General features: G+C 51.9%; 1 protein-coding gene across 11 annotated transcripts in view; it reads left to right on the top strand.

Annotated features, from left to right (window-relative positions):
* nfia (nuclear factor I/A) overlaps positions 1–25,841 on the top strand; it is a 205,217-nt gene that overhangs the window by 137,139 nt on the left and 42,237 nt on the right. For all 11 annotated transcript variants that reach the window (XM_064331321.1, XM_064331319.1, XM_064331318.1 and 8 more), the window contains 2 exons: positions 14,588–14,653; positions 22,389–22,463. In XM_064331321.1, the coding sequence (XP_064187391.1) occupies positions 14,588–14,653; positions 22,389–22,463 (141 nt within the window). The remainder of the gene's footprint in view (positions 1–14,587; positions 14,654–22,388; positions 22,464–25,841) is intronic.

The following is a 25,841-nucleotide window of genomic DNA, read 5'->3' as shown; positions in this document are numbered from 1 at the left end:
TTCTCTCTCTCCTCTCTCCTCTCTCTCTCTCTCCCCTCTTCTCTCGCTTCTCTCCCCTCCTCTCTCTCCCTCTCCTCTCTCTCCCCTCTCTCTCTCTCTCTCCTCTCTCTCTCTCCCCCCCCCCCCCTCTCTCTCCTCTTTCCTCTCTCCTCCTCCTCCTCTCTCCTCTCTTCTCTCTTCCCCCTCTCTCTCTCTCTCCTCTCATCTTTTCCCTGCGCTGAGGGCAGCTGTGCTGTCACAGGAAGCACATTGTCTGGGCCGGAGGAATCTCACGCTGCTGCAGCCCTCTTATCGGCGAGGGAGAGGCGGGGGGGGGGCAGGCGCTCTGAGTCTCTGCGGAGCCCGTATTGACTCCCCTCACCGACATACTTCAGGGGATCAGAGCGGGCTTACGGGGATGTGGAAAAGGGAAAGAGCAGAGAGAAAGGAGCGATTGTGCAGCAGCGTGCGTCTTCCCTGTCCAAAGCGGGCTGGCTGTGTTTGCGAAGCGCTGTTTTGTTCTCAGAGTGAGATCCGGACGGCCTTGTTTTCCGCGCTCGTCTTCATCGGGGGGGGGAAGCGCCCGCCGCAGCCTCTCACCGATACTGTAGTGGCGGAAAAAGACAGGCAGCAGATTCGCTAGTCTTGTCTCTCTCCCTCTGTCTGTGGAGAAGAAGGGATGGAAGAAAGAAGGGAAAAAACGACATCAGTAATGCTATCCATTACGGTGCTATAATTATGGTAAGTGAGGCAGAACCGAATCAATACGGCAATTCATCAATTGCATTCCAAACTATTTCGGTCTGGTTTATGTCATGCCGCTGCCGATGGCGTCCTTCACCGGGCACAATATCTCGCCCGCACGTCAAGGTTCCCCCCCGCCTACGCCCCCCCACCCCCCCGCAGTCCTAATCCACTTTCCCGAGACGTCCATTATTTGGCCGCTCTCCGCCGTAATGTTAATCATGCTTTCGTTAATTGATCCGCCGCCGCCGCCCGCGGTCGGGCCGGCGATGGGAGAGCGGTTCCCGGAGATTGCGACGGGGCGGCGGACAAGCCGAGGGACGGGATGGGGGGGGGGGGGGGGCTCTGCCCAATTCGAGCCCCCGCGGTCTGCAGCTACGGGCCGGGCGCTGCCCGTCAGGCCCTTTAGACAGAGCGGCGTGTGGAGGACCTTCCCCTTTCACAGACCCACTTCATCTCTGAGATACACTGGGAAGTGTTGCACAGTGATAGTATGTCCATACACAGTGAAATGCTCAATGTTAAATGAGCTCTTACAGAGTACATGTGCTTTCTCACAGTAAAATATCCAGTGTTAATTTAACTCTACCAGAGTACCTACGAGTCCATTGGGGACCTTATGTACTGAACTTTTTACTCTGCCGCTGGACTCATATAAACTCTGTTAGAGTTGAATTAACACTGGACATTTTACTGTGTACCTCAACTGTCTTCTCATGGAAAAATGTGCTTTTTCTTATATCCATTCTGTGCAGTGATTTGTCTGGTAATGTACTTTGAAGTGCTTTTACCGCAATATGTTCAGATGAAGACAGATATAAGTTTTTGTTTTGAAGTGTCATTGATATTGCAATGCAAAGGATGAAGACAGAGGTAAAATATTATCAGCCAGCACAATATTTTATTCTCATCTCCCTGCAAACCGGTGTGGCAAAATATAATCAGGCAGCACAATATTTTATTCTGTTCTCCTGCAAACTGATGTGGTGTAAGGAAACGTGGTCCAGAAACATCTTGGGGGGGGTTGGAGGTTTGGGGGTGGGGGTTGGTGGACTTCCACAGTCAGGCCTTCATGCAGTCTCTGTCTCAAGTGTCCAGTCCTCAAATTATCCAGAAACTCACATCCTGCAGTGGTGAAAATCATAGACCCATAGTTACCATTAACACGATTTACACGGCCACTATTAACAGTTGGTTTAATTTTCACTTTTAAAAAAAAAAATTTTTAGTCAGGTCTTTTTCTCTGTGGGGGTTGTCAAAATACTGACCGACCTGGGGAATATAAGACTGTGATAAAGCAAACATCCAGTCATTCACCAGCTATGATTCAAACAGGAGTCCCAGAATCTCAACATATGCTGTGCCTAGAACAGACTCCCTTATCACTCTAAACCCCGAGTAAAATCTGATATAGCATCGTTTCTCTAATGTCTTTAGAGGCTATTATATTATTATGATTATAAGATTATATTATGATTTCAGGTCGCTGTATTCATATAGATTGCTATTTAGTGACACTTAAATGTTGCATAAGGAACATTTTTTAACACAGATCTTATTACAGAGATATTTGACTAAATATAATGTTTTCACTGTTCTTTGATCTTGATTCTCATTTGCTTTGCTTCCTGCTAGTTCTGTATATAGGCCTTATTCTTATTGTTCAGCATATATTTGAATGTATTGAATATACTTTAGTACATTTGAAGGGTTATTGATGGTGAAAAAGTATATTGAACAAAAGAAAACAAATGATTATTTATTTTATTAAATAATAATAATTACTATTATAGTGTAATTAACAAGAACAGCTATAATGATTATCGCTACTGTTATTATTATTAGTATTAATAATAATAATAATAATAATAATAATAATAATAAAATAATAATAATAAAACAAAATCCTAATAATATTAGTAGTAGTACTAATAATAATTTTATTATTATATACTAATTTTATTTAATTTATTATTATTAATATTATTAATACAAGCTATAATCTTTATAGCAATTTTGAGTAGGTATTTAAACTAATTTTAATTATTATGAATTTCTTATTTTCGTGTGGAAAGGCCGAAGTAGCCTGGAATTGGTAAATGCTAGAAACAAGTCTGTGTGATGTTGTGGTTTCACTTGCACCACAAACCTCATTTGGCCGAATGAGTGAGTAGCTCAGCCTTGCCAATGTGAAATTAAAAGGAGGGATAAAAATGCGTCTGCCTCCTTGTGTTGTGGGATGTGTCCCTGCCAAGTGCATTGGAGATGGAATTTTCCAAACCACTTTTGTTAGCAAAAGTGTTTTTTGTTCTGATTGAATGCAATTACAATATTTGCTTGTCTTATTCTCTTTTTCTTTTACCTGCTCCTGTTTTTGAATGGTTGCAGTCAGAACAGTGAGTGGTAATTCCTGGAGCCTCTATTGTTTTTGGAAAAACATGGCACGGAGCATGGCGACTTCTGAAAGGAGACAGACAGCATTTTCAAAATGGGTGCCAAATCTTTTAAGATGGCTGCCAGGGCATCGGATGCAAGTGGGAGAAAGGGGAGGGGGGAATAATTGATAATAAATAATTAAATAAATACCAAAAATGCCATGTTCAAAGAAGGGGCACCGATTTCTTGCGGATTTCGTCCTCGGCCGTGTTTGCGAGTGTGTGCGCGCGCGTGTGTGTGTGTTTGTGTTTTCCTCTTTTTCCTTTTTTTTATAAATCAGAATGTTGTTGGACTTGGCAGCAAGTCCTTGGCAGCAGTAGCTTCTATGTCATCCAACAATGGAAGCAGCTAACGTGATTCTCTCCGTGTAGCTGTGCCTGGCAGGACCGTTTAACAGCTATGTTCGGGATAAACATGAGAGAGAGAGAGAGCGATGGAAGAGGAGGAAAGCAAATGACAGAGATTGGGTGACTAGCTGTAAAATGGCTTCTTGGCAATGGGGCGCTCTAATCCGAAGCCAAGCGTTTCCTCTTTATTTCCATTTTTATTTTTTAACCAATCGATTGGTTGATTTGAGCCGCGGTCAAAATGGCGCGGCGCGGAACGGAAAGCCGTGGCGACAGGTTTGCCGGTGCGGAGAAGCGCTCCCGGTGCACCTCCACGGTCTCAGCCGAAAAAGAGCCTTAAAATGGTGGCTGGCTGTTGTGCACAAAATGGAGGCTGGCGGGAGGGGCGAGGAGCGAGCCTCGAGTGCGCTGGCGATGGGCCGCTTCCCCGTGGCGCTTCAGGGCGAAAAAATAGACAACACGTCGGGGAAAAAAAATACAACTGGCTACCATTTCCCTTTTCACCATTTTGTTACGTTTTCCTGGCTCCGCGTCGGAAACGAACAGTGAAATATTAATTGTGAATTTTATTCTTGATGTTTTTGGGTTTTTGCGGGGGGGGGGGAACAGTCAGAGAGGCATCAGACAGTCATTTCGGGCGCTCGGGCTGTGGGCTCCTCACCAAGGGGAGATGAAAGCGCACTCCTCTTTCTCACTCGTTCCCTGCCGATCGGCCCGAGTTCAGGGCACTGCCAGGGCTGAACTGACTACCCACTGCCTCGGTTGGCATGGCCCAGAATTCCTCTGCGCTCTCGGGGAGATGCCAGGGACTCGCTCCGGATCGTTTTTTTTTTTTTTTTTTTTTTTAACCGTTGAGGATTTTTTTTTTCGAAGACCGCGCTTTCTTTTAAAGCCGTGTCTTTCGCTGTCTTTCTCTCTCGTGATCTCTCTTTCTTTTTTCCTCAAATTTACCATTTTTGTCATATCGCAGTCAGCTATGCTAAATATTATGGGGAATAAAAAAAAAAACAATTAAAAAATATTGCACACAGAACACATAAAATATGATAAATTGAGTCGTTGAATTCTTGAAATTATTTTTTAAATTATCATATGGGGTATTTTATTTCATTAAACAAAATATCTATATAAAGATAGTTTGAATGAATGCACATTATATTATGCATGTATAAAATGTAAAACATGCTTGTAAAAATTATTTTATTGTGGTTGTAAACATAAATAATGGTCTAGATGAAATTAAAGAAATGCTAAAGAGATTGATTTGTGGCTCAATGCATTGATTGATGGCATTTCTAAATTAAACCCTATATCATTTCATTACATATAAAATAAGAAAAGCGTGTAAAATCAATATGAACATATTTATGTTCCTAAGTAAATGTATATCATGCAGTAATATATTTATTTGTAGGGGAATTTTTTTGCCATGAAGTTATATGCAGGTTTACAGTAACACGCGGGCTTTTTTTACTCTGATTAAAATAGCAGTGGCTCTGTTTTACCCCAGCAGCCAAACCGGAGCTGCAGGTCCTTCTGTTGCTTTTCCCTGCCGTTCTGGCAGTGTTCATCAGGACGCGTGCTTCTGGCCGCTCGCTGCCAGTGCGTGGAGGTGTGGGAGAAACGCTCCACCGCGCACTCCACCCGCCGTTCTGCCCTGCGCTCTCTCCCTCTCCCTCTCTCTCCCTCTCTCTCCCTCTCTCTCCCTCTCCCTCTCTCTCTCTCTCTCTCTCTCTCTCTCTCTCTCTCTCTCTCTCTCTCTCCCTTTCTCTCTCAGTCTCTCTCTCTCTCTCTCTCTCTCCCTCTCTCTCCCTTATTCTCTCTCTCTCTCTCTCCCTCTCTCTCTCTCTCTCTCGGCTCCCCGGCTCTCTGGCGGTTTGCGAGTGGCGGCGCGGGCGAGCCCCCCGGTTGAGCGGCCGGCGGTAGAGGGGGTTCCCCCACGCCGGCGTGCCAGGGCCCGCGGGCGGGGAAGCGGCGGGCAGGGCGGCTCGTTGCCGGAGGCGCGCGTTCCAGGCTTGGCGTGCGTCCTCCAGTCTGGGGTCGGCTCCAGACAGGGGCCGCAGCCAGGGAATGGTAGCGAGCGAGCGGGCGAGAGAGAGAGAGAGAGAGGGACTGAAAGCCTCTTGCCAAATTGAATCATACAGTTTTCTTCCTCCGCCGTTGTCGTACCTCCAAGATCGCGGCCGGATTCTATTTTGGGCCTCGCAGCGAGCGGAGGACAGGGCCAGAGCGGGGAGCGGCCCAGGATTCCCTTCCCACAGAGCGGCGCCTCTGTGTCAGCGGCCTGTCCCCACTGCGCCGCCGCGCCAGAGGAAGGTGCAAACACCGCGATCATGTTTATTTCATTACAGCACATTTATTTATTCCTCTGCCTCGCAGTGACTTATTTATGTGCAAAGTCTTGAATTTAGTTTATATTAGTAAATTAGATTAGACCGATGGCGGAGGGAGGAGAGAAAGACCTTGGTATTATTCTTTCTTTTCTTTTTTTTTTTCCCCCTCATGATAATTTCCCAAGTCGGGAGATCCTTGGAGGAGCCTCTTTTGGCCTGTGACCCCAGAGATCAGCTGCGTGTTTATCTTCAGATGAGCGGGCTATGGGAATTTGGGGGAGGGCAGAGGCGGACGGGGCAGGAGAGGCTGTGAAACAGAGCCGTCCCTGCCTGCTCCGGCATGATCTACACCGCAGGGTGCGGGTCTGTCCGGCTCTCCCCCTCGTCTCCTAAAGCAGAGAGGCGGGACAGCGTTACCTGGCTGTGCCTGGGACGAAGGCAGCCGCGGCCATGCAGACCGGCCCCGACGGCCCACAGTGCACTGCGGCAGCGTGCGTGCGCAGACGGAGCCTGTCAGGGCTGGACGGTGTGGAGCGTGAGTCACAGCACACAAGCTCGCACACAGACAGGCCCCGCCGCTATTCCTCTGTGTCCCCAGGGGGGGCGGGTCCTGCAGCACTCGCCCAAATTAGATCAGGGGCAAACGACAGTCAAAACGACAACACTTTTTTTGACTCAGCGCTGTGTCCTCTCTCAGATCTTATCGCCGGAAGAAAAGGAAAAAAATTGAATCTGGTCAAACGGTGGCGTAATTCTCACTGAATCACAGAGTCACTGATTTAGCCTTCAGATTGGGGACAGCCCTCTCTTCTGACCTCTTTTTGATGTCTTGCTGGTAGCCATGTAACCGCAGAGAAAGACAGGGAGCATGTTTAGACTTGCAGACGCATTGATTTAATGATGTCCCTTCATTATTTTGTATGGGCTTGTTACAGCAAAGAATATACTGGTATTGTTTTTGCCTTGGTAAACACGGTGTAAAGAAAGATTTACAGTTTAGTGTATTTGCCGCACACTATAATAATATTGCACTCGTTCTCTTTCTCTCGCTCTCTCTCTCTTTCTCTCTCTCTCACACACACACACACACGCACACACACACTTGACCCTCTCTCCCTCTCTCTGTGTCTCCCCATCAGGGCTACAGGAGGTCACAGTACACATTAGATCCCTGACAGCTTCAACCTCTCTCTCACAGCCCAGCTATTTAGATAGAGAGGGAGGGCGAGGGAGAGAGAGAGCGGGAGAGAGCAAATTGAAAGCGGCCCCAGGGCTGTATATTTCACTGTATCCCAGGGGAATGATGGGATTCTGCTTCCTTTAGCCTTGCTGGGAAAAGGCCAAGAACTTTTTTTTCTCTCTCTCTCTCCCTCTCTCTTTCTCTCCGCCTCCCTTTTCCTCTCTTTCCTAGAAATTGCAGTTCATACCAGGGGAGTCTGCGTGTAGGAGAGGGGAGCGGGAAAAGGGGGGAAGGCAAAAAAAAAAAAGAAAAGAGGACGGGGAAGAGAGCGGGCTCTCTGAGAGAGCGGCCTGCCCATGGGCTCGCCAGTTTGACTTTTCCCACAGAGTCCCCGGCTAGCACGCCGGGCCCAGCCGCCCGCTCCCCGCACCCAGCCGCCTCGCTCCCCGCACCCAGCCGCTCGCTCCCCGCACCCAGCCGCCTCGCTCCCCGCACCCAGCCGCCTCGCTCCCCGCACCCAGCCGCCTCGCTCCCCGCACCCAGCCGCCTCGCTCCCCGCACCCAGCCGCCTCGCTCCCCGCACCCAGCCGCCTCGCTCCCCGCATTGTTCCTCTGCCATTCGCCAGAGCGCCTTTCCCTGCACCGCTCTTTGTTACTGCCGAAGAGCTGAGAGGCGAGCGGGAGGAGACAGGGAAGACGGCTGTGAAGAGAGAGAGGGAGGGAGAGAGGGTTAGAGAGGGAAGAAGAGAGAGAGAGGAGGGGTTAGAGCAGAGGGAGCGAGGAGAGGGAGAGGGAGAGGGTTAGAGAGAGAGAGGGAGAGGGAGAGAGAGGGAAAGAGGGTTAGAGAGAGAGGGAGGGAGAGAGGGTTAGAGAGAGGGAGAGAGAGAGAGAGAGAGAGAGGGGGTTAGAGAGAGGGAGCGAGAGAGAGAGGGTTAGAGAGGGAGAGAAGGGGGTTAGAGGAGAGAGGGTTAGAGAAAGTTGGGAGAAAGAGAGAGAGAGAGAGAGAGAGAGGTTTAGAGAGAGAGAGGGAGCGAGAGAGAGAGAGGGAGAGGGTGAGGGAGGGTTAGAGAAAGTGTGGGAATGATAGAGGGAGAGGGAGAGAGGGTTAGAGAAAGTGTGGGAGAAAGAGAGAGAGAGAGAGAAAGAAAGCAAGCAAGAGCCATAGTGGAATGAGTGAGAAGTTGGAGAGAACGACCTGAACGTGCTTATCTGGAAAAAATGCAGAAAGCTAAAAAAGATTTTCCTCATGCCCCTATTCCCCAAACGCGTTTCAGAAATCGCACTTTCAGTTCCAGGCTTTTGGCGCTAATTTCATATTTGATGTATAATTTCTGACTTTGCTTTCTGAAATAATAGCCCAAACACGATATTTTCTGTTCAGTTAAGTATAGCCTATTTCTTCAGTAAGAAAAATAGCCCTCAAAATAGCAAACATGTTCCCACCCACGCACCGGGCCTAATGACTCTCACATTCTCACAGTCTCCTGCTTGATCTTGGTCTTAGCTCAGCGCTCGTAGCTCAGCGCTCTCTCAGCCCCGCGTGGCCCGGGTGTAAATGTGTAAAACAGTCCCAGTGAGCACTCTGGGTAATGTCACGTCTGCTTGAATAGTGCAGCGGGTACAATTCCTCATCAGAGGCCAACATTCTCCAGCGCATCTGATAATGGTGTCACACTCCGGAGCGTTGGCCGGGCGATAGGCCTGCGTTGGCCTGCTTACTTTCTCCCTGGCTATCAGGCCTTCATCTCGTCCGCGGCTTCAGCTACTAGCTCCAGTGACAACTTACTTTGGCTGGCAGAGTCCCCAGCACGCATGGAGCCACACCATTTCTGATCGTTTGCACTTGGCCGTGCAAATTTGCCACCTGCAAAGCGAAGGCACAAAATGGAAGCAGGAAACATAGCTTTCTACGCGGATGTAGAGTGAGAAGCTGAAGCAGAAACGTGAAGAGCCAGGAGAGAGAGGGTCAGACTTTCCCTCCCTTGGCTGATAGCAGACAGCGCAGTTTGAGAGGAGAACACACCGGCTCCCTCGCACTCTGCCGATCCCTCCGGCGGCCATGTTTACGGACTGCTGCCTCGCCGCTCTCTCCTCGATGCCTCAGCTCCTCCCCAGCAAAACCAGGTGGTGATGTCATAATAAGGCCCGAGAGTCAGACACTGACTGGGTTTATGTCACCTGCTTCAGACCAGCTGCTTTGTTTAGTGCTTTACTGTGGCCAGGCTCTGGGCCCAGTGACACTAGCCCCGCCCCCTCCAGAGTGACCTGGTGTGCTCTATTGTCCTTTGAGGTGCATGCCTCATTTTTATCTTTTATGGGCCTGTTTGCGTGTATTTATTTAAAGTGCGGACAGCATCCCTAAATAGAGGTCGTAGTTACATCCTCCGCGGGCCCTGTTTCCTGACCCGTGGAACCGGCTCGTGTAAACAAGGTGGACCGCGAGAGGAAAGAGAAGCCACAGGCCCCTCGGCGGTCCGGTCCGCAGAGCCGGAGCACAATGGGCCTCTCCGCGGGGGAGTGGTATAAACATGGCGGGTGCTTCGTACGCAGTGACGTAAAGTGCAGGGGAGAGGGCAGGGTTACTCAAACACAGGACAGAGGCGCAGCCCGTGGAAACAAGCGCGCCCGGGCACCCCAGTCCCGAGCCCGGGAGAACAGTGAGCGACGCGAGCGCGCGATGGGGAGTGTGTGTGTGTGTGAACGCGGCGACCCCGCTCGGAGGATGTCCGCCGCGCACCGTAGCGTGAGCGGGCCAGGGGCGGAGCGGCGGTACCTGTGGCACAGGAAGTGCGTGCTCTCTTCATCTCTCCTCGCCCGTGTCCTCGTCCGCTGTGCGGCGTGCTGTATCTGCGTTTGTTCTGTTCTCCCGGTTCTACACCAGCACAGTGCAGTTTTAGCCTGTTTCAGAACAGAGCCGCGCACGGCCCCCTTTTCCACTCGAAAAGCTGCCCACTTCTCCCCAAAATATTTTGTGCGGGAAACCCCCGCTCCACTGCTCCACTGGGGAGAGGGCGACGGGAATGGCGCTGATAGTCTGCAGCGTTGAGAATTTGCAACACTGTTCCGTGTCTGGGGGAAAAAGGGGAGAGGAAGAGACAGAAGACGATACTTGTGGAGACAATAAGCCGTTCCCTCTTGCTTCACCTTCCATTGAGGGCCCAGAAAGGCGCGTTTGTATTTCTAAATTAAGTTTCTCCCTCCTTTTATTGGGCTGCGTGTTCCTGAGCCCAGTGTGTAAAGGGCCTTTTGAAAGCGGGGTTTTAACACACAATTGGATTACAGCGCTGCTCTTGGTGAGAGAGCGGCGTGCGGAGGCTCAGACCTGGGAGGGGTGCAGATGGTTCCGTGCATGCATAATGAAGCAGGCCGGGGCCACCCCCCACACCCCTACCCCCTTCCCCCAAATCTCAGCCCAATGGGGTGCTGTGAGCAGAGGGCCAGGGGCCACGCTTGGGCCCTTCAGCAACACACCTCGTACATTTGGAGTTCAGCAGAACCCCTCACGATTTCCTCGTCGGGCCAGGTTGTCTGAGCGTTTTCGCATTTACACGTTTGCACCGTTCCCTTGTACTCCTTCACGGGGGCCTGTTTTAGTGCTCAGCGCAAAATGATCTGCCTTCGGTTAACTTTCTAAATCTGTCGGCCCTTGCACTTCCTGCTTGGCAGTGAGCGTCGCGGAGATGTTTTGGAGTGAGCGGAGGTCCTGGCCATTGTTCATACAGGATTAGTGTGGTATTCCCAGCCATTTTAGGGCCCAGAATAATAGCGTTAGACCCCATTAGCGACTCACACATGGACCGGGTTTCCATTGAATAAGGATTCATTGAATTGATAAAATTGTCATAGTTTACACACTGACTTTTCAAGACAAATTTTTTTTAATTTCCACCCTGTCTGAACTCTCTTTCTGAACTAGTTCAGAACTAAATTTCATATTTATTTAGTGAATTCATCATCTTGCTATTAGCAATAAAGCATTAATTGGTGGATAATTTCTTTTTTGATCTTTGTCTGCAAATGAAGTTTTGGGGACATCCTGTGTGGACCAGTCGTGTGGTGTCCGTGTGCCACACAGTTTTTGATTGGGTCCTGTACTTGCGGTACGAGACTCGGAGAGCTGAAAAGTTTTACCGAAACACACCAACGGATCGGAACCCTTATTTTTCCAGGTTCCTGTCAATTACCCACACCCCCCGCCACCCAAGCACCCCCACCCCACCTCACCCCACCCCCCCAGCCTTTGCTGCTCTTCGAACAATGACGGAACTAAATTAGATGTAGACGGACCATTACTTTATGGCCTTTCACAGAGCGTAAGAGAGAGAGCGGGGTGGTGTGGGCTGGTGCGGGGGGATAAGTGCGTGTGAATGGGCTTGTTTGTGCCGCCGTTTTGTTGTTTGTTGTTTAGCGTAGGTTTTCTCTGTTGTTTTTTGGACGCAGATTTTTCCCCCTCTCTGAGGGCCCTCGACGGGGGGTAAATGCAGGTGTGACACACAGAGTCTGGGTCTCACGGCTCATTTGCATATTTAATTAGCGAGGGGAACCGGGTGAGAGCACTTGGTTGAGGGGGCAATGCCAGACTGTGTGAAAATACCCCCTCACACACACCCAGTGCACCCACCCCCCCCCCCCCTCCAAACAGCCCGCTTTCAAATATCTCTTTGCTGTTGCTGGGGGGACGTTTTGTTCCCCGGTCTCCAGATTGCCTTTGTTTTAAGCTGTTGATGCAGACCGCGACGCTGAGCAGAATGCAAACAAGTCTCTAAATTGTTTACTTTGTCTGCGAGGGGACGGGACGGCCAAACTTTTTTTTTTTGTCTACCTCAAGTTACGTTATAGCTACTTTTTTTTTTGTCCGCGTTTGGCGCCTCGTTTTTGTTTTTGTTTGTATTTTTTTCTTTTTTTTGGTTAAGTTTTCCCCGTCACGCCCGAGCGGCGCGGTCTCGTACCGGGTCTGTCGGTAACGGATTGGCTGCGTTCTTTGGGGATGAAAGGAGGGGGTCCGCTCGTCCGGCTGCGCTTGAATTCATGAACGCGTCGGTATCGGCGGGCCCGGGCGCGTTCCCCCGTTTGCTACGCGCGGACGAAAGGCGGTCAGAAATGCGCGCGTGGGGTACCGCGGCCCGACGGCCTCGCTCTCTAACTGTTCCAGCGCGCGGCGTGCGTGAGAGCAGACAGCGCTAGCTAGCTAGCCCGCTCCTCCAGCCCGGCCGGCTGTACGGCTGGAGCCCGGCGTGTGTGAGAGCAGACAGCGCTAGCTAGCTAGCCCGCTCCTCCAGCCCGGCCGGCTGTACGGCTGGAGCCCGGCGTGTGTGAGAGCAGACAGCGCTAGCTAGCTAGCCCGCTCCTCCAGCCCGGCCGGCTGTACGGCTGGAGCCCAGGCGTGTGTGAGAGCAGACAGCGCTAGCTAGATAGCCCGCTCCTCCAGCCCGGGCCGGCTGAAGGCTGGAGCCTGGCGGGGAGCGGCAGAAGCGCCAGCTAACTAGCTAGCCCGCTCCTCCAGCCCGGGCGGCTGTAAGGCTGGAGCCCGGCGTGCGTGAGAGCAGACAGCGCTAGCTGGCTAGCTAGCCCGCTCCTCCAGCCCGGTCGGCTGTGAGGCTGGAGCCCGGCGTGCGTGAGAGCAGACAGCGCTAGCTGGCTAGCTAGCCCGCTCCTCCAGCCCGGCCGGCTGTGAGGCTGGAGCCCTAGCCAGCGTAAGTGTCAGGGCTCCCGGCTCGCGCGGACACAGGTAATATTTCTCCACCTCCAGCAATTTTATCCGCAGTGTAAGATCAATACCCGCGCGGCATCCAATCATCCGGTGGGTATGTTCCTCCACCGCGCCGGCGGCAGCGGCAGAGAAAGACAAACCGGGACATAACTTATTTAACCGAGCGCTGTCCTAATGTGTATTTCCTCATCACGGGCCTCGCGGTGAATGATACTGTTAAACAGCGGCCGCCGAGCCTTCCGCCTCCTGTTTATGGGCTGCTTTTATGAGGAATGCTGGATGCCAATGTGTTTTTCAAGCTTTCTTCTGGCCGATTGATTTTCATAAGCAAGTGCCGCTCCTGCCAGCTGCACATTTTAAGCAGAAACGTGCAACGCTCTCACTGCCCCGCTCAGATTTACCCTTTCACACCGGACCCCCAACCAGCAAACAGGCCCAGGCTGCATGTGCACACTGCACTTTCACACAGGACCCCCAGCCAGCAAACAGGCCCAGGCTGCATGTGCACACTGCACTTTCACACAGGACCCCCAACCAGCAAACGTGCCCAGGCTGCATGTGCACACTGCACTTTCACACAGGCCCCCAGCCAGCAAACAGGCTCAGGCTGCATGTGCACACTGCACTTTCAACAGGACCCCCAGCCAGCAAACAGGCCCAGGCTGCATGTGCACACTGCACTTTCACACAGGACCCCCAACCAGCAAACAGGCCCAGGCTGCATGTGCACACTGCACTTTCACACAGGACCCCCAGCCAGCAAACAGGCCCAGGCTGCATGTGCACACTGCACTTTCACACAGGACCCCCAACCAGCAAACAGGCCCAGGCTGCATGTGCACACTGCACTTTCACACAGGACCCCCAGCCAGCAAACAGGCCCAGGCTGCATGTGCACACTGCACTTTCACACAGGACCCCCAACCAGCAAACAGGCCCAGGCTGCATGTGCACACTGCAGCCAGGCAGGATATGAGCGGGAAAGTATTAGTTAATTAACCTCCAAATTCCAGGAAATTCTGGAAAAGGGAATTCAGGACTATTACGAACATACTTTTATATCCAGTGAGTTTTTCTGGATTTGGCTTTGCATGCCACAATTTTAGATTTGTAATCAAACGATTCGCATGTGGCTAAAGTGCAGATTCTCCACTTTTACTTAAGTGAATTTATGTACACTTTGGTTTCACCATGTAGAAATTACGACACTTCTTATACATGCCCCCCCCCAATTTATGGGAGTACAGAGCTAAGTTGAGAAGAAAAGAAAAAAAAAAAAAAAAACAAGTCTTTGTCCCAAACATTATGGAGCTGACATGTTAGGGTATCTGACCTGAGAGAGGGAGTGAGGGGTTGAGGGAGACAGAGAGAGTGTAGGAGAGAGAGGGAGTGGGGTTAAAGCTGCAGTAAAACTACAGTCTGTATGTAGTTGTGTTGAGGGTGAGGGAGAAAAGGGCCGTGGAGGTTAAGGTGTTCCTGTAGTACAGCACACCTCTCAGCCTCGTCTGTCAGAGCAGTAATCCCGCGCTGGTGAGACCGCCTGGCTACAGTGGAAGCGCAGGGAGAAAGCCCAGCGCCATCGACCCTCTTAAAGGGAGACGAGCGAATTGGGTTTCACCTGTACAGCCAGCGCAGTGCTGGCTTTGGCTGGTCCACCATAGATGCCTCCGGAGAACAGAAGTGCACTGGGAGCCGCTGGACTGTCTGTGGTCACGACACTGCACAGTGACTAAATGAAGTGGCCTGCTGAGTCCTGCTGTGTATCGTGTTCTGTGAAAAAGAGGGGTGTTTGGGGGTGTTTTTACTGTGGCTGTTCTGTGCGCAGACCCCTAAGCGTGCTTTCTTGTCTGTTTTGCAGAATCAGGACAGTCTGAAAGTCCAAACCAGCCCAGTGAAGCTGACATCAAGGACCAGCCAGAAAACGGTGAGTTTGATTCTGCTGCTGCTTACTAAACCAGGATCCACGTGACAGCCATTTTGTACTGCCTGTTCTTTAAATGCCAAGCGTGTAGCATAAAGCTCCTGCAGAACCACAAAGTCTGTAGGCCTTTGCACCACCAGTCTTTTACTGAGTAGCTTTAGGCAGTGTCTGTACTGGAGGTCACCCCCCCCCCCTACCCCCCACCCCCCCCGGTGCAGCGGTTGTAAATCAGATTTTAGCTGAAAGGTACCAGCAGCTGCCGGACTCGTGCCCTGTAGGACTAGAGCGGCCTATCAGCAGCCTGACGCACAGACAGGCTGGAAATAAGCTGAAGCTCTTCCTATACGCACGGACCGCGCGCTCACTCCAGAACACAGGTTCTGCTTCCTCCGTCTCCGTCTCTGACTCCTCCACTCGCGGGCGGTGAGTCTGAGTGTCTGAGTGCGGAGCGAGGCCTGGTGTGACCGCCCGGCCTCTGCAGGCCGGAGCGAGGCCGTTACTCTGAGAGGATTGGGTCGGGGAGGAGGCGTGAGCGCACGTGCGCCACGGGGATTAGCGCCCGGGCCCAGACGCCGCCGTCCGCTCGCTGGCCCGCCGGCCGAACCGCGCCGACGCCCGCGGCCTCCCCCCCTCCCTTCCTCCCCCCCTCCCCGCCCGCCCCGCCCGCCCCTCCGCATTAAGCAGGCCGGTGGTATCAAAGGCTCCTGTGATGTATTAGATATGCGAGGGCCAATTCTCCAACCGCGCGCCTCCGTTCCGCACGGCCCCGCGCCGGCCGCGAGGGGGGAGGAGCCGGGACGGGAATCAGAGCGCCGCTTTTCCACCGCGGTTACAGATGGGCTCGCCCGGTCTGATTTATCCGCCCTCGCCCGGCGCGTATTGTTTGCATAAACCTCGCAGTAGATCAGCGAGACGCACAGCTGCAGCGGCGGGGCGGCGGGCGGCGGGGCGGGGCCTCAGCCGGGAGCGCAGCCTCCGTCTGGACCGCGTTTGCGATCAAACACCCGGAGAAATGAATGAGAGACGGGGAGACGAGCCCCCTCCCGCTCCCCGGGCCGGGGGGAGAGGGGAAGCGCGCGGAAAGTGAAATCATTACGTGGAGCGTTATGAGATTGAAAGGCCTTTGCAATATAGATTTGTCTTGCTTTGTTAGTTTATAACCACAGCATTACGGCTTTTACATTTTCGCAGATATGGCCCATTTCACATTAAGCAGGCTGGCCGCGTGCCAGTGTCGAAAAGCCAGCTTTACCCTCTGGTATCTAATCACACCAGAGGCCGCCCCTGCCGGAATATTGGCTATCTGCTAGCGCTCGGCTAGCACGCCGGTAGCCATGTGTGAAGTTGTGCTTGGAGGCAGGCTCCATCGGCGCGTCCCGAAGCAGGGGGCGGTGTTAGTGACCCGCGCGTCCTCTCCAGGCCTGTGCGATTGGCCTTTAGCGAGCTGCAGCCGCAGCCGATGCTGCGTCGAGCGCTGGACACGCGAGGCTCGCTAGCCGCGCTGTAGGAGGAGCCAGCGTCTGCGCGGGCCTGCTAGGAGGCCAAGCAGGGCTTTCAGCCGAACGAACGGAGCGCTCCGGGTCGGGTCGGACCCGAGCGACGGTCGGAACGCGGCGGCTTGCGTACCCGCGCGCGGCTCCAGTAAACGCCACGGTCGCTTTCCGGCTGGCGGCTTGGACCTGCACCAGAGGGCGCCTGACAGGGTGGCGGCTGCCAGCTGGGTCACAGGTGGGCCTCTTTAGCACTGGAGCTAAGGCTGGTCCAGAAGCGGGCCAAAGCCGCAGGGCAGCCCGCTGCAGCGTGGCCGGGCTCTGTGCCTGCTCCAGTCAGAGCCGCTGCCTCCTGGCCCGTGAGTGCGGCTCTGCCCCCACGCGCTCCCTCCACGCCAGTTACGATTGGCGGACACAGACAGACGGGTTGCCAGTTCATCCCTTCCTCTCGCATATGTGGCTGATCCCGTCGACTCCTCTTCGCGCTCTCCAGTGGCTGAACTGAAGGTCACTCATCTCGTCTGTCTCTCCCGTGCGAATACGCACATCATCGCTCCATAAATGAGTGTCTATTTGTGTTTTTATTTATCTGACTTATTTATTTTTTTACACTAACTCCATCTGTCGTCTGGCTGTGCTGTGATGGTGGATTAGGTCCTCTCTCGACCTTTAGCAGGCCTGGCAGGCTTGACTCCCTCTTTTTATACTGTTTATTATTATTATTGTTTTTTCCCACTGTAATTCACTGTAATAGTGGTAATAGGCAGTAGACAGTATTATACAGTAGTAGTAGACAGTAGTTGTTTTCATAGTGTCAGTTGGAATATTTTAATCCAGGATATTTATGATACAGTATAAAACACAGCATTAAAAACAGCAGAGTATAGGAGTGGAGACTGAAATAATCTGAGTTTAATATCGAGCAACAGAAAACAAAACAAATCCCCCATCAGCTTCTCCAGCGGCGTTTCTCGCAGCGCTGTTCTGGGCGCTCTTGGCAGCATGAGGGAAGTGACATCGCCGCCGCCTTTGGCCCAGTAACCGTCGGCGCACACATCCTGCGCGACTCGCAGCCGACCTGGCGGTCATGGCGGAGTTCATGGCTAAGAGCGGGGCGGGCGGTCACACCGCTTCCCCCCCCGTCCCGTCCCCCCCGCTCTCCCTCCCTCGCTTCACCTACCGCCTCCTCAGGGCTCCAGGCTCCTCCCCTCCGTCTCCGCGCGCAGGAAAAACATGGCGTGCGCCGTTTCTCTCCCCCCCGTGTTGTTTTTCCTGGTGAAGCCTGACCCCGGAGCTCTGTGGTACGTGCTGTTTCACAAAGCAGGCCCGAGTCTTTCAGGGACAGGGGCTGCTGCCGCACGCACTTCAGAGGCACAGCGATAAGGACAGAGGATTTCCTCCCCATTACACCCAGCGGCATGCAAAGACAACACTGAGAGAGGCAGTAACACTGCTCATACATTTACTGTAGGGGGACAGAGAGGCAGTAACACTGCTCACACATTTACTGTAGGGGGACTGAGAGGCAGTAACACTGCTCACACATTTACTGTAGGGGGACTGAGAGAGGCAGTAACACTGCTCACACATTTACTGTAGGGGGACAGAGAGGCAGTAACACTGCTCACACATTTACTGTAGGGGGACTGAGAGAGGCAGTAACACTGCTCACACATTTACTGTAGGGGGACTGAGAGAGGCAGTAACACTGCTCACACATTTACTGTAGGGGGACAGAGAGACAGTAACACTGCTCACACATTTACTGTAGGGGGACTGAGAGGCAGTAACACTGCTCATACATTTACTGTAGGGGGACTGAGAGACAGTAACACTGCTCACACATTTACTGTAGGGGGACTGAGAGAGGCAGTAACACTGCTCACACATTTACTGTAGGGGGACTGAGAGAGGCAGTAACACTGCTCACACATTTACTGTAGGGGGACAGAGAGAGACAGTAACACTGCTCATACATTTACTGTAGGGGGACTGAGAGACGCAGTAACACTGCTCATACATTTACTGTAGGGGGACTGAGAGAGGCAGTAACACTGCTCACACATTTACTGTAGGGGGACTGAGAGAGGCAGTAACACTGCTCATACATTTACTGTAGGGGGACTGAGAGACAGTAACACTGCTCATACATTTACTGTAGGGGGACTGAGAGGCAGTAACACTGCTCACACATTACTGTAGGGGACTGAGAGACAGTAACTGCTCACACATTTACTGTAGGGGGACAGAGAGAGGCAGTAACACTGCTCACACATTTACTGTAGGGGGACTGAGAGAGACAGTAACACTGCTCATACATTTACTGTAGGGGGACTGAGAGACAGTAACACTGCTCATACATTTACTGTAGGGGGACTGAGAGACAGTAACACTGCTCACACATTTACTGTAGGGGGACTGAGAGACAGTAACACTGCTCACACATTTACTGTAGGGGGACTGAGAGGCAGAAACACTGCTCACACATTTACTGTAGGGGGACTGAGAGAGGCAGTAACACTGCTCATACATTTACTGTAGGGGGACTGAGAGAGGCAGAAACACTGCTCACACATTTACTGTAGGGGGACTGAGAGACAGTAACACTGCTCACACATTTACTGTAGGGGGACTGAGAGAGGCAGTAACACTGCTCATACATTTACTGTAGGGGGACTGAGAGAGACAGAAACACTGCTCATACATTTACTGTAGGGGGACTGAGAGACAGTAACACTGCTCATACATTTACTGTAGGGGGACAGAGAGACAGTAACACTGCTCATACATTTACTGTAGGGGGACTGAGAGGCAGTAACACTGCTCATACATTTACTGTAGGGGGACTGAGAGAGGCAGAAACACTGCTCACACATTTACTGTAGGGGGACTGAGAGACAGTAACACTGCTCATACATTTACTGTAGGGGGACTGAGAGAGGCAGAAAGACAGCTTTTATATCTACAGCAGGGAGACACTGAGAGAGTCAGAGACAGCTTGTACGTCTACAGTAGGGAAACAGAGGCAGAGACAGCTTGTACATCTACAGTAGGGAAACAGGGAGGCAGAGACAGCTCATACATCTACAACAGTGAGACTGAGAGATGCAGAAAGACAGCTGGTACATCTCTGGCTGCACATTTAATAGATTGAAAAGTCGACATTAGTCATTTCCTTTATTCATATATCTCTGATTATTGGCATCAGATCTCCTTTGGACATGGCCTTTACTGTACTCTTCTGCTTTCATACTTTAGGTTCAGGCAGTTCAGGATAAATCTCAGAGTTCCAGTGAAAGTGGAGCCGATCTCCCTCTCGCCCCCCGCCCCCCGTCATCTCCGTCTGTGGAACTGAGTGGTGGACACAGCTGGGAGTGATTATCCTTGTTGAGATATGGGAGCCCTCCCCCCCCTCCATCGCCCCCTGCCTCCTCTATATGAGGCACTCATAGAGGCGCCCCCAGTGAACCCGGACTGTATACGCTCCATCGCTACGGTGACCGCGCTGCGGAGAGCTGGGCTCCATTGCGTCACTCCGCCGTTTCCCCCCCAGTAAAGCCGCGCTGCTGGGGTCTGGGCAGTGCTGTTGCCCTGTCACAGTGTGCACAGCTGCCTGGAAACTTTGACTTCTCTCTTTCTCTCAGTCTTTCTGTTGCTTTCTCTCTTGCTCTTTCTCATATCTCTCTCACTGTCTCACACACACACACACACACTGTCCCCCTCTCCTCCCCTCTCTCTCTCTCGCTCCCTCTCTCCCCTCCTCCCTCTCTCTCTCTCTCTCTCTCGCTCCCTCTCTCCCCCTCCCTCCCTCCCTCTCTCTCTCTCTCTCTCGCTCCCTCTCTCCCCCTCCACAAAGTCAGGGGCATTTGTGCAGGTCTGCTCTCTGGGTCCGCGCAGTTTTTAGCTAATGTCAGCAGTTTGGCTCGCAATGAGCCGTAGATATTATCCGCCCTCTGTGCCGTGCGCCTTTTTATTTATTATTCCTCTGGTCCACATGCTGTATGTCTGGAGATCCAGCAGCAGTCACGGCTAAACTCGTTTCTATTGTTGCCTTTATGGCGCGCTCGCCAGCGGACTGCAGAGGAGCGTTTTAATGGGCACATCACTTCTTCTCAAGATCCTTCCCTTTTATTTCAGCAGAAAAAGACAATCCCGGTCCCGCCAAGACAGTGATTGAGAGGGCAGGTTTTCCCCCGCCGGGTTTTGTGGCGTCCAGACCAGGGCGAACAGCCGTCCCGCCGGACGGCATGAACACGCCCGGCCGCGACCGCAGACCCGTTTTTAAGTTTACTGCATTCCCCATGAACTTAAATACGTTTACGCAGCATGCTCGAGATCACCCTGCCTGAAGAGCACCTTCTTGAACATATGATTCATTATATTAATAACGGCGTACGAAATGTTCATCTCACTCCATTTGAATTTGATTTGTATGTTCATTTTTCATTAAGGCTTTTTGCTAATCATGTTTAACACACGGGTTTTTGAATTTCAGACCGGAACATTTTAAGATTCGACGTATCGTATAAACGATTTCCATCTTTTTCCCGAAATGTTCCAGCGTGCAGCCGTCTCCCAGCCAATCACAAAAAAAAAGATAATGGCAATTCGCTGACATTTTGGACACCTGCAAAAACAAATGAGTTCCTCTCAGCGGTGAGATGGTGAATTTGAGTTTCAGAGCCGGGCTGCCAATTGGCTGTAATCACCCGTTTGAGAGGGAAGCCGGGATTAGGTGCCCTCAGATGGATTGGCACGGCGATTTGGCAGATCACTGTGCCCCCCCGAAAGTCCTCCTCCTCGTCCTGTGGTTTGGGCCCACTGCGCCTCCTCCCAGACGGCTCCCGCGGGAGATGGATGAGGAGGAGTTCAGCCTGAGGAGAGCTCCCAGGGAGGAGCACGTCCGCTCCGTTCTCACACGTCAGGGCGGAGCTCCTGGGGAGGCGCGTCTGTGCAGGGAGAGCCTCTCGCCACGGTCCTGTCCTGCCTGCGTCACCCTAAACCCCGTCTCCTCCTCGCCCCCCCCCCCCCTTCTCTTCCCTCACCAGCCGGACACAAAGCTCCCTGTGTGGGTGACCGCGGTGTCCCCACACACACACACACACACACACACACACACGCACACAGACACACACACACACACACAGACACACACACACACACACACACACACATGCACAGATACACACGCACACATGCCCACACAGACACACACACACACGCACAGACACACACACACACACACACACACACACACACACACACACAGACACGCCACACGCACACGCACACCACACCACACAACACGCACAGCACCCGACACAAAACCGCACCCCACGCGCCCCTCACTCACACGACAAGCCCACCGCACCACACACACACACACACACACACACGCACACACACACACACACACACACACACACACACACACACACACACACACGCGCGTGTGCGTGTGTCAGCAGCTGCGTGTTTTTACAGCGTAGTCTCCCGGGCTCCCCAGCCCATTTCAGCGCATTGTCCGTTTCCTGTAGCTTTATCACCCGTTTCCCTCGAAAAAATTGAATTGCTTGTAATTGCCCTTTAAATCTTGGGCTGTGGTTGTCCCGCAGTGGTCGGAGGTTTGCTGCACTGGCAGGCCCCAGAGCCCGCCCTGGGAATTGGGTATTTCCGTCCCCCACATAAGTGCCCGTGCTCCCCTCAGCGTTCTGTCACCGCACCGAGCCTCGGTGTCAGTGGCGTGTCCCACAGAGAACGCGAGAAGGGCCCCAGACCCTCTCAGCAGTTCATTTGGTCAATAGCAGAAGACACCTTCGGACTGATGGCGGTTAGCGAGGCTGAGACTGTTGCACAGGAAACGGTTTCAGCTTCAGCTTCTGCCGCACTCAATCCCCCATAATCCTCGGGGTCAAAGGCCTTCGGTCTCAAACTATATGTATTCATCCTAGTCTCCTTTCTCCCTAGTTTCCCCATAGTCTTGCAGGGAATGTGGCATTTTAAACAGTGGATAACACATAGTCAGTATGAATGGATTTGGGGTCTTTCTGAGATTCAACCAATCCTGAAGGAAGGACCAGCGCTTGTCCTTTAGGGCTATTAATTCAGCTTATTTAGGAATGTAACTTTGCTATCGAAGTCAATCATATATATATTTGGTTGAAATAAAAGCAAGCCTTGAAGTTAACATGGCTTTCTCCTGACTCCCTCTGACCGTCTCCTCTCTCTCTCTCTGTCTTTTCTCTCAGGACACCTGGGCTTCCAGGACAGTTTTGTCACGTCAGGTGTCTTCAGCGTCTCGGAGCTGGTGCGAGTCTCACAGAGTAAGTTCCTCTTCCCTCCTTCTCCCCCATGTGCAGAGTAAGTTCCTCTTCCCTCCTTCTCCCCCATGTGCAGAGTAAGTTCCTCTCCCCTTCTTCTCCCCCATGTGCAGAGTAAGTTCCTCTCCCCTTCTTCTCCCCCATGCGCAGAGTAAGTTCCTCTCCCCTCCTTCTCCCCCATGCGCAGAGTAAGTTCCTCTCCCCTCCTTCTCCCCCATGCGCAGAGTAAGTTCCTCTGCCCTCCTTCTCCCCCATGCGCAGAGTAAGTTCCTCTCCCCTCCTTCTCCCCCATGCGAGTCTCACAGAGTAAGTTCCTCTTCCCTCCTTCTCCCCCATGCGCAGAGTAAGTTCCTCTCCCCTCCTTCTCCCCCATGCGCAGAGTAAGTTCCTCTTCCCTCCTTCTCCCCCATGCGCAGAGTAAGTTCCTCTCCCCTCCTTCTCCCCCATGCGCAGAGTAAGTTCCTCTCCCCTCCTTCTCCCCTGTATCCCCCGCTGTGCAGGGGAAAGGAAGGCCAGCAGGGGCTTTTATTAGATTCCACATTCCACATCAATATGGCCTCCTCAGTAATGCAATTTATCCAGGACAATCCTGTGTTTTCTTCGCATAAACATTTTAAATGAACAGTGAACCAGTGAGTCTGTTAAGAAGCAAAGGGGCTACACTTTCCCATGGTAAAATGGCGGTCTCAAAACTGAATAGAACACTCTTTACTTATGGCCATCGGAATCCCAACAATGGATCACACAGAGTTCCTTCCACTTTCTCAATTTAACTGAAACAAAATATGAAGTCGCTTTACTTCATCTTGCGTATATAGTCATCATTTTCAGTTAGATTCAAAGCGTTGGCATCTCTATAAGGTAAGTGGTGGACAGCACTAAAAGTATTGCTAACCCATCCACTTAGACTCACGTCTGCTGGGCTCAGTCACATTACTGCACAGCCAAGCTATAAAAAGGGATTATCCTGCTGCACGCCACATGCTGTTTCACTATAGCTTCTGATGCGCTGCAGGAAAATGCACATCAGTTAATGCATACACATGTACACGCACAGATACACACACGCACACACATGCACTCATACACACACGCGGAGACACACACATGCACACACACACACACACACACACACACACACACACACACTCACACGTACACACAGACACACACACACACACACACACACACACTCACACGTACACACAGACACACACGCACATACACACACACGTACACAGATGCACACGCACATACACACACATTCACACACACACACACACACACAAACAGACACACACACACACACGCATGCACGCACACACACACACACGCACACACATACACACACACACTCACTCACTCATTCACATTTAAGCAGGAGCTGTAAGTACCCTTCAGAGGAAGGTAAGTGCATTTTTGGACCCCCTTTGCTGTTGTATGGCTGTTCAGTCGTTTTTTTTAACAACAGCACCTGCAAAAAGTCGCTTTTGACAAAATTACTGGGACAACAATGTGCGTTGGGCTCCACCTGACAGAAACAAAAGGGTGAGAACAAGAGGTTGATGAAGGGCTTCAGGAAACAGAGGAGAGGAAGGGGGTGGGGGGAGGGCAGGGGGTGGGGGCAGACTGAGAGTCCTGGCCCACCCGTTCCCTGCGCAAAGCGAGAGGCGAAGAAGATGAAGAGGGAAGTAAGAGGGGCTCTAAGAAGAGGGGAGAGGAGGAACGTGACCTTTAAAAAGTGCAGACGTCCACGGCGGAGAGTGACAGAGCGCAGCCCGATCCATACGGGCCTGTCGATACCCGCTAACAATAGCCGATTGAAACGGCCCGTCAGCACTCACAGGAGCCTCCTGATCAAAGGTGCATCGATCACGCAGCGCCGGGACCTAATCCTGCGCGGCGGCAGAACCGCGGGCCGGAGGGGGAGAGGCGCCAGGGCGCGGGGCTCACTGCGGCCCCAAGAGCGGGGCCCGGTACCGGCCCACGGGCCTGGAGAGAGGGAGAGGGAGAGAGAGGAGAGGGAGAGAGATACAGAGACAGATACACAGAGAGAGAGAGAGAGAAGGGGCGAGAGAGAGGGAGAGAGAGAGAGGGAGAGAGAGAGACATGGGGAGAGAGAGAGAGATACAGAGAGGGAGAGTAAGAGAGAGAGAGTAAGAGAGGGAGATACAGAGACAGATACAGAGAGAGAGAGTTGAGAGAGAGAAAGAGACAAGTGCCTATATTTGTCATGCCAATAAAGCACTTTGAAATTGAATTGAGAGTTTTAAGTTTTACTCAAACCTTTATTGTTCCTTTTGTTTTACATGGGTAGTGGGCTAACCTCAGTTACATTACCCAGTCAGTGCATCTCCGCCCTTTTTTCCTTTTTATGTTTCAACAACCAGAATCATAGGCATTGCATGATCAGTACAAATTACTATTCAAAATTAAAAGTCAACTGTCCATCATCGCCAACCTGGCAAAGAAGACCTCCCCCCCACACCATGTTCCACAGAACCCTGGTATGTCGTTAATTAAAATCCTGTACGCAGATTCAATCTTCAGCCCTGCTGCCATCGAGCCTGTAAGCATGCTTCCAGGATCAGAGAGGGAGAGGTAGAGAGAGAGAGACTGAAAGAGGGAGAGACAGAGAGAGACTGAATGAGGGAGAAACAGTGAGAAAGAGACTAAGAGGGAGAGACAGAGAGAAGAGAGAGAGAGAGAAGGAGAGAGAGGAGGGGGTGCACAGTGGGTGAGGTGGGGAGAGAGGTCCTTCAGGGGAGTGTGGAGGGGAGGGGGGGGGGGATATTAGTCCGATTAGCACAGCCAGCACAGGCCCTGCATCAGAAGTCCTGGCATATGATTGTAACAAGATTAAGGAATATGCATAATTGATCCAGCTCTGCGGAGAGATCCGCTTTTATCCTAACATCTGTGACATGGGAGGAAGAAAGGGAGATGCTGGGTGGCATCTGCTGTATGGAGAATTCAAATCAGAAATGTGTTTTTTTTTTTGTTTCTTTTTTTCCTTTCTGACCCCTTCTTCTTGCCATAGTCCAGTGACTCCTCATGAGGAAGGCACCTGCTGGGTTCGCACTTTGTGGGTCGAAGGCCTTTTGTTTTATTATTTTAATTTTTGGGAGAAGAAGGCCTCTTCATCTTCCTCCTCATATACAGTACAGCCACACAGGAGCGTTTACTGTGTTATCGCTGAGCCAGCAGTGTGTCTCTACATCAGGTGTAGCCGGAAGGGATAAACAATTGGACAGCCTGAGATATACATCTCTCTCTGTCCTTTTCTTGTTCTCTCATTCTCTCTCTCTCTCTCAGTCTCTCTCTCTTGTTCTTTCTATTACACAGTACTACAAACATACTGTGACAGCAAAACTATGACAA

This window comes from Anguilla rostrata, chromosome 4, assembly GCF_018555375.3.
Source record: "Anguilla rostrata isolate EN2019 chromosome 4, ASM1855537v3, whole genome shotgun sequence".
In the NCBI taxonomy this organism is placed as follows: domain Eukaryota; kingdom Metazoa; phylum Chordata; class Actinopteri; order Anguilliformes; family Anguillidae; genus Anguilla; species Anguilla rostrata.
Note: the sequence above shows the minus strand (reverse complement) of the source record. Positions and strands in the feature narration are given on the sequence as shown.